The sequence below is a fragment of the Triticum urartu genome, chromosome 5A (assembly GCF_056163025.1).
Source record: "Triticum urartu cultivar PI428250 chromosome 5A, HENAU_Tu73, whole genome shotgun sequence".
Lineage (NCBI taxonomy): Eukaryota > Viridiplantae > Streptophyta > Magnoliopsida > Poales > Poaceae > Triticum > Triticum urartu.
This window is the reverse complement of record NC_141877.1, coordinates 277719155-277728677: the sequence shown is the minus strand read 5'-3', so window position 1 is coordinate 277728677 and position 9523 is coordinate 277719155. Positions and strand designations below refer to the sequence as shown.

Genomic DNA, 9523 nt, shown 5'->3' with positions numbered 1-9523 from the left:
CCGTCACATTCCAAATTGCAAACCTGTTCACACCGATCAAAACCTAAACGGTTTCCCACTTAGGAGCGTATTACTACTCGGTTATAGATACTACTACTACAAGATGACTGCACATACCTCCTCAACTCCTCATCCACAAAAACAAACAAGTCATTCATCATCTTTCCCTTTGCATCCGCCATGGCCAGCGTGAGTTTTGGATCGAGAGATTGCCACTAGGGAGATGCAAGCATGGAAGTAGAAGCACAAGAGATGTCCTGCCTCACCGCGAACGCAGCCGGCATGTCCCACCGCGCGGCCATAGCAGCATAGAGGTCGCGCCACACCGCCGAAGCAGCATGCAGGGCCCACCGCACCGTCGATGCGGAAGACTGGTCCGGCCGCGCCGCGGAAGCAGAAGCGATGTCCCGCTGCACCACGAATGCAGCAAAGATGTCCTCCTGCGCCGCGGCAGCCTGGGAAAATGTCTCGTGAGAAGGCGAGGACTCTTACAGGCGCATAATTGCGATTGTCCATAGCCAGATGGATCAGATCTCCGGCTGGGCAAGGTTGCAGGACGACATGAAAGCCTCTTTTGAAGAGGCTACCGGTGTCATCCGGCAACTAAATGAGAGCAATGCAAAGCTCCAGGCCGAGCACGACCTGCTGAGGGCGAACATCATCAGAAGTGCGGAGGAGCCTTGTTGAAGTCGACCGGTGTCATCGTCGAGAAACTTATGGACGGGAACGCCATGCTGCACATCGAGCGCACAAGGCTGGTGGAGGAATCCGTGGATGCTCTCAAGCAGCATCTTGAGGACGAGAAAGAGCTCATCGCCGCTCGCCGCGGACACTAGTTCCCGCGGCCTACAGCAACATAGAGATCAGCGAGCCAGATCGTTGTCTTCCTTCTTCTTTTGCCCTTGTGTATTTTGGGTGTTGTCGTATGTGGCTTTTTTAATTATGTTCCTAAATATGTAAGACAAATTTTATCCACTTTCATTGTCCTTATATTCATCATGCTTGCTATAAGTCACAGTCGATGCTATATAGGTCCGTCAGATCTTACATCAAGATCCGTGCAATACTTTCTTTTCTGATTTTCATTTTTCTCTATTAAATCTTAGTCCAGTGAGACATATAGCCACGCTGTAGAACAGGGGCTCGGGCACCATTAATGGAGACGTTGGGAGGGACGTGCGCGACGGGTAGCGGTCAAAGGGCTCTCCTCCCGATGAGCATGCACAGGGGTCTGACCGCATGCCTCCCGTACTCAAATAGCTACCCCGCACGACACCTCCTAGCCAATAAAAAAGGGGACACATGGCGGCACGTAATTGGTAAGTAGAACGCCCACGGTTTCAATAATACTTGTGTTTCTGATTTGTAACGTGACATCACTTGTTCTAAAATGACTTTATTGATTGTTAATGTGTGCGCCTTCGCAAACCAGACAGAAAAATTACCACGGCATGTTGGTGCCATGTCATGAAACCATGCCAAGTTTCATGATTTTCAGGCGTGTTTTGGATTTATAGGAATTAAAAAAACCAAGTTTCTCAATCTTTCCCGCCGAGCCACGACACCCAGATGTTTGAATTTCATTCCCATTTCTTGCATGGGACCTAGAAATTCACCCCAGGACACACATGTGATTTTTCAAAAAACCTTGGTGCACTGGAGCATGTGCTTGTAGTTCAAACTTGAATTATGCACGTTAAATGTGCAGAAACTCAATAAATGTATAAAAAAGGCCAAACGAACTCCGAATAATTCCAAAATTTAGCATGATACTTCTATTTTGTCTAATCTTCCTGTGTAAAAAAATAAGGCGGGAGAAGGCAGTGTACGTATGTCGTTTCGCACATGGAGGTGACACATTCCCTCTCGGAACCACGAGCCTTCTTGAGGGAAGCTCTAGTTTGCAAGAAGCTTACACCAAAGCTTGTCCCAATTCGACCAAAAAAATTACCGCAGCATGCTGGTGCCACATCATGACACCATGCCAAGTTTCATGATTTTCAGACGTGTTTTGGATTTACAGGAATTAAAAAACCAGGTTTCTCAATCTACCCGGCCGAACCATGACACCCAGATGTTTGAATTTCATTCCCATTTCTTGCATGGGGCCTATAAATTCACTCAAGGACACACATGTGATTTTTCAACCAACTTTGGTGCACTGGAGCACATGCTTGTAGTTCAAAATTTAGCACGATACTTCTATTTGGTCTAATCTGCTTGTGTAAAAAATTAAGGTGGGAGAAGGCAGTGGACATATCTCATTTCGCACACGGAGGTGACACGTTCCCTCTCGGAACCATGAGCCTTCTTGAGGGAAGCTCCAGTTTGCAAGAAGCTTACACCAAAGCTTGTCCCAATTCGGCCAAAAAAATTACCGCAGCATGTTGGTTCCATGTCATGACACCATGTCAAGTTTCATGATTTTCAGGCGTGTTTTGGATTTACAGGAATTAAAAAACCAAGTTCCTCAATCTTTCCGGCCGAGCCACGACGCCCAGATGTTTGAATTTCATTCACATTTCTTTCATGGAACCTGTAAATTAACGCAAAGACAGACATGTGATTTTTAACCAACTTTGGTGCACTGGAGCATGTGCTTGTAATTCAAATTTGAATTATGCAAATTAAATGCCCAAAAACTCAATTAATGTATAAAAAGGCCAAACGAACCTGGAATAATTCCAAAATTTAGCACGATACTTCTATTTGGTCTAATCTGCCAGTGTACAAAAATTAAGGCGGGAGAAGCCACGAGCCTTCTTGAGGGAAGCTCCGGTTTGCAAGACGCTTACACCAAAGCTTGTCCTAATTCGTCCAAAAAATTTAATGCAACATGTTGGTGCCATGTCATGACATCATGCCAAGTTTCATGATTTTCACGTGTGTTTTGGATTTATAGGAATTAAAAAAACCAAGTTTACCAATCTTTCCGGCCGAGCCACGACGCCCAAATGTTTGAATTTCATTCCCATTTCTTACATGGGAACTATAAATTTCATCCAAAGACACACATGTGATTTTTCAACAAACTTTGGTGCATTGGAGCATGTGCTTCTAGTTCAAATTTGAATTATGCACATTAAATGCCCAGAAACTCATTTAATGCTTAAAAATGCCAAACGAACCCGGAATAATTCCAAATTTAAACACGACATCATGTACTAGTTGCATGTTCACTGTTCGTAAATGTTCTAGCAATTCAAACACCATTCTTTCCCTCCATAACACCATTTTGTCTTTCAAAACATAATGAAAAAATCAGCTATACCACAAACAATTTACTAGAAAGAATCGTGTGGGATGCGATATAAAATATCTTGGCGCACCTGTAACATCCCAAATTTTCAATTTGGAATGTTATACATTAGATCATCAATGCATATCATATTTTTATTTGCTTCTGGCTTGATCATAGAAATTCTACGCAACTCAAGGACCCTCAGAGAGAGTTGGGGATTTCATGATTTCCATATTTTAGTATTTTTTTGCGCATAATTATAAAAAAACAAAACAGACTTTGGGCCGTGTTCGGCCAGGACTCCTCCGGCCGGGCCTTTATATAGCGCCGACCCTGAGCCCGTTAGCCCAAGCTGCCGCCCCGCACCGGAACCCTAACCCTAGGCCGCCGCCGCCGCTGTCGCGCGCCATCGCCCCGCCACGTCGCGCCGCCGCCTTGCCGCACCGCCGCCCCACACCGCCCCACGCCCCGTGCCGCCGCCGCCAACGCCGCCGCCCGCCGCCGCCCGCCGCCGCCGCCGCCGAGGTTGACCCCGCCGCCGCCGCCAGTTTTTCCTAGAAAACCATTCGGTTTTTGCCGGTTTTCGATCGGTTTTGTTTAGATCCGTTTTTAGATAGATCGGTTTTTTCGGTTTAGTTTATTTAGCAAGCGTTCGTTCGTTCGTTCGTTTTAACGAACGCGATCATCGTTTAGTTCCAGATAACGAACGTTCGTTCCTTAATCTGTTCGTCATTTTTCTTTTTCTTGGATTTTCCGCAATTATTTCTAATCGCGATTCCTGATCCGATTTTCGTTCTAGTATAACTTTTCGCTCGTTTATCGGAATCAGGCGATTCAAGAGCCTGGAGTTTTCTCTCGAAACCTTTTTCCGTTTAACCAACTCAAACAAGTTTTTGCCTCTGTAAAATTTGACTTAGATCCACATTAGTAAACGAAGCTTGTTTCTTTCACCGTTTGACTCTCGTTGCTTTGTTCGATTTGATTCCTTTTGCAAACCGGAGTTCTTAAGTTGAAACTTTCTGGTTAGATCTCTTATTTGAGTTTTACCCGTGCATTTGATGAGTACTTATTGTGTGCTTGTTTGTTTGTGATAGAGTACCCGGAGTGCGCCGCTTGCTAATTCAAATCGCTAGGTTTCGCGGATCATCAGCAAGTCAAGTAACACTTTGATCATACCTCCTACTACCCAGTTTTATTGCATTAGATCAATCCTCAAACATTGCATGATTAGGATCTAATTAAATTGTGGGTTGGTAAGTAGATGAGGTGGTACCTATTACCTGTTTTATTATCAAACCCCTGGGAGTTACTGCTACATTGCTTATATTCCATGCTATGCTAGTAGACGTGGATTCGGTGAGTATATCTATGACAGATGTGAGATTGTTAAATTAATGGTTTATTTAAGGTGGCAACGTAAACACACATCTGGGTGGATTGAGGCACCTGGGTATTCCAGCGATTGCCTGTTTTCTTTATGGACCGCCACCCAGGCTCAAAGGGATCATGAGATTATTCATACTAGAAACTTCTGTCTGCAGCCACAAGCTACTATGGGCTCTAGCATAGTTGATTAAGTCGTGCGAACTCTTACAGTGGTAGACTAGCAGATGTAGGGGAAAGTAGGTGTAACGGTCTACCCGTTCGTAAGGTGCTAGCACTTCTGAAAGACTATGTGGTGCAAGAATCCCAACGGAGGAGATCAAGTATTGTGGCGAAAAGTGCGCAAACCTCTGCAGAGTGTATAAACTAATCATGGTTAGTCGTGTCCCTGATTATGGACAGCTTGAGTATCTAGTACTTGGATTATCATGTGAATCTCATCATGTTACTCAAATTAATATTGTTGGGTTTTATATATATGATGCTCAAATTGGGATTGAGAGGGTGTCTACACTCTCAATGTTTAACAACTACCATGATAGTTAAATAGAAATGCATTCCTTTGTAGTAGGGAAAAATTGGCTTTACGCAAAACTGTAACCATAGAGCTTTCCATCAGCCAAATATGCATGTAGTATAGCCTTATTCTTTCATTACTCTCTATGTGTTACATTGCCAGCATATTCCATGTGCTGACCCGTTTTGGGCTGCAACGTTCATGTTGCAGACTTTTCAGACGACGAGTAAGGTGCCTTTAGGTCGTGGTTCTATACTCAGTGATGCTGTTGGAGTTAATGGACTCACTTATCTTCCAAGCCTTCCGCTGTTATCGTTATTAGATGGCCTGAAGCCATATTTATTGTAATAAGTTCTCTTTTGAGACATTCGATGTACTAAGTGTGTGATTGCTACACTGTTATAAATCCATTCAAGTACTGTGTGTGTCAGCATTACTGATCCAGGGATGACACTGAAGCGCAGAGATCAGACCGTCTGAGGTCTGGTCGCTACAGCACATTCTTGTCTGGCTTACATAGGAAGCTTCTTCATCTACAGTCCACCGCCCCCGCTTGAACCACACTTGCGCGCCAGTTTCTCGTGGCACCGAGCGAATTTTTTTCCACCGCGGAAATATCTATCTCCCCGCCCCTCCCTCCTACCAAAAGCCACATTTCCACTGTTCTTCCTTGCTTTCCAAGTTCAAACCTTCACTGCTGCTTACTGGCATCTCAGCCTCCTCGCCGGCGACCCTTCTTCTTGCAGCTCCGCCTCCTCGCCGGCTACCCTTCTTCTTGCAGCACCGCCTCCTTGCCAGCGACCCTTCTTCTTGCAGCGTGGCCTCCTCGCCGGCGACCCTTCTTCTTGCTGCACGGCCTTGTCGATATGGTCAGGTAATCCACAACCCACCCACACCATCCTCCTCCTTTCCCGTCCGACATGCCCCGACCGACGGTGCAACATCATCCATCGAAATCACTGCCCCCCTCCTCCAATGAAGCGCCCCCCACAACCATTTTGCATGCAGTATAACATGGAGCTCAGTAGCATGCAGCCACATGCACGCACGAGGTCACTATAGCTGCCATGTGTGTCGACCGCCAAATCTTGGAGGAGCACCTCGTCTTCGAGTCGACACCGCCACGCGGTTGTCTACTTTAAAATACAGTGCGTGTTGTTTTGTCGAGGCCACCGCCAGTGCCTTCTAGTGATTTCTCCTCTGTAATGTTAATATGCAATCTGATCTTCAGTTAACAGTTTGGTCCTCTGAAATGTAATGTTCAGTTAACACCTTGGTCCAACAATTGCTAAATTTCATAGTACTGTTCTCAAGCATTCTTTGTTTTGTTAATTGTCTTATCTTCTAGTACATGTTTCTATTCTGCAATGTCGTGCTTAGTTAAATATTTTGGTTCATTTGGTCTTCTGTCCATTTAACTGTTTGGTTCAGTTCTGCAATTTGATTTACATTTGTTGTGGGTACAATTTTGTATTGCTATGCCTGTGACACCAATCGAATTTGCCTATACTCAATACATATTCTACTGATAATATGGCAACTCTCAGTTAACCTAATCAAGATCTTCATTATGTGTGTCGCAGGGAAACAATGTGAGACAGTACGGTTTACCATCGAGGTTTGTTCAAGAAGGGTCCTTTGGCTAATAGCACATTATTGTGCAGTTGCGGGAATCATTCTAATATTTAGGTTTCTTAGAATTTGCTCTTGCACATGTAGGTCGTGCTGTCAGAGGCTTAGACCCATTGTTCGACCCATTTTGCATATGGGGAAATGACATGTCCCTGAATATCAGTCAACTCGAGAAACTCAGAAAGATTGTTAGGATGAAGAAACTTGCGGCGAATAACAGCAAGATCTTTGTTTTCACAATGAAGAAGACATTAGTCAACTATAGGATGGTACCAACTATTTTACCTTCTTTTTACCCCTTGCGCCATTTCAAAATTTACAACAAGGATTTATGCATAGCTTTGTTTTCAGTACTTTTCAAAGCAGTTCACCGATGATTACCTCTCAAACCAACTGCATGGTCAAGAGGAGAGGAAGGTATTCATTCAACACCCATGGTACAATATTGAAGTCTTGCTGAAGAGGACAAAGGTTGGACGGGCAATTATCCATAGCCACTGGCCTAAAGTTGCAAGGACATTCAACATCACTAAAGGCTCAATATTTGCCTTCTGCTTCTGCAATTTCCCAGATGAGATTCATCTTTCTATTTACCGTGTATGATGCTACTTTCCAAAGGTTTTTGATGCTGCATGTGAAACTTGGTGCTGTTGTGTAATGGCGTAACTGAGTGCCGAAGCTATCTGATGTAATTCGATTATGAAATCCTGGTTGCTTTTATACGGATATGGAATATCTGGCGTGTTTTATAAGAAATATCATATTGGTTAGTACATGGATTATCAATAATAGGCTAATTACCCTGCTTATTGGGGTTTTCTATTGTAGACGGTTACTCAGACAGCACCGTGGGCGATGAACTCAAACAACCCGCACGGTTTCTAGAAAGTAGGCGTGCTCGAACAACTAACAATCACACACGACTTCCGGCAGCGAACTGTTTGCGTTAGGCCACCTTGCATAAACGTTTCCACACAAAGAACTGTGTGTGATATACATACCTACGGAAATGTTTTTCTAGGATTCACCATGTGGGATGTACATACCTACGGAAATGATTTTCTGGGATTCACCGTGTGGGATGTACATACCTACGGAAATGATTTTCTGGGATTCACTGTGTGGGATGTACATACCTACGTAAATGATTTTGTGGGATTCGCCGTGTGGGATGTACATACCTACGGAAATGATTTTATGGGATTCACCATGTGGTATGTACATACCTACGGAAATGATTGGGTTTCGATGCCGCGCCCGATCGCACACGAGCTCATTTGGTGTCCCTGGAGGGCCTATCCCCTACGGTTTCTGGGTCGTGTGGGAAGGACCCCCTATCGCCCACACTCACTTGGTGGCGGTTCCAAATACCGTCGCGGAAAGGGGTTAAAAATCGTTTGTATAGCACATCGTTGTACTAGTGAAGTGCAAGCTTTACATAGGGACGCAATCCTACCCAGAATTTCTCCTGCTTGCGAGCGTCAGTGCAGACGTCATCAGCAGCATAGCGGGATAATTCAAGAAATTTCCTCTGATATTCATCCACGGTCATTGTGCCCTGTGAGAGTTTTCGGAACTCCTTCTTCTGGTCCATCAGACCTTGAGGATTGTGTCGTGCATGAAAGGCTAACTGAAATTCTTGCCAAGTGATTGCAGTCTCTGCAGGCAACATACTCTTGTGGCTTTCCGACCATTGAGCAGTTGGACCCTTCAAGTGGAATGTCGCAAAGGTGACATAACTAGCAGGGTGAAAGGGATCGAGAAAAGGTGTCTAGAGGGGGGTGAATAGGCTCTTAGCAAAGAAAAGTGGCAGTTTTTTAATTTCTTCAAGTTGGGGTGGGGTTTTAGCACATGTTTAACCATTCACAATACATATCCAGCAAGCATGACAAGAGTATATGAGCAGCGGAAAGTAAAGCATGCAACTTTGCAAGAATGTAAAGGGATGGGATTTTAGTGTGCAAATGCAATTTCAGACATGAAGATTTTTGGCGTGGTTCCGATAGGTGGTGCTATCGTACATCCATGTTGATGGAGACTTCAACCCACGAAGGGTAACAATTGCACGAGTCCACGGAGGGCTCCACCCATGAAGGGTCCACGAAGAAGCAACCTTGTCTATCCCACCATGGCCATTGCCCACGAAGGACTTGCCTCACTAGGGTAGATCTTCACGAAGTAGGCGATCTCCTTGCTCGTACAAACTCCTTGGTTCAACTCCACAATCTTGACGGAGACTCCCAAGTGACACCTAACCAATCTAGGAGACACCACTCTCCAAAAGGTAATAGACGGTGTGTTTATGATTAACTCCTTGCTCTTGTGCTTAAAATGATAGTCTCCCCAACACTCAACTCTCTCTCATAGGATTGGATTTGGTGGAAAGATGATTTGAGTGGAAAGCAACTTGGGGAAGGCTAGAGATCAAGATTTATGTGGTTGGAATGGAATATCTTGACCTCAACACAAGTGTAGGTGGTTCTCTCTCAGAAAATGTATGATGACAGTGTAGGCATGTTCTGATGGCTCTCTCCATGAATGAAGAGTGGGTGGAGGGGTATATATAGCCTCCACACAAAATCTAACTGTTACACACAATTTACCAAACTCGGTGGGACCTAATCAGAAAACTCGGTCAGACCAATTTAGTTCATAATGTGACCGTTGGGCATTTCGGTGGGACTGATATGATCAACTCGGTACAACTCGGGCCAACATTATCAAACATTTATGAAGGCATTTTGGAAACA

General features: G+C 44.6%; 1 protein-coding gene across 1 annotated transcript in view; it reads right to left on the bottom strand.

The window, feature by feature from the left end:
• Nucleotides 1-215: 215 nt before the first annotated feature.
• The window catches only part of LOC147971057 (uncharacterized), a 67940-nt gene continuing 58632 nt past the window's right edge, over nt 216-9523 (bottom strand). The window contains exon 3 of the mRNA XM_087523803.1: nt 216-455. Within this exon, the coding sequence (XP_087379929.1) occupies nt 216-455 (240 nt within the window). The remainder of the gene's footprint in view (nt 456-9523) is intronic.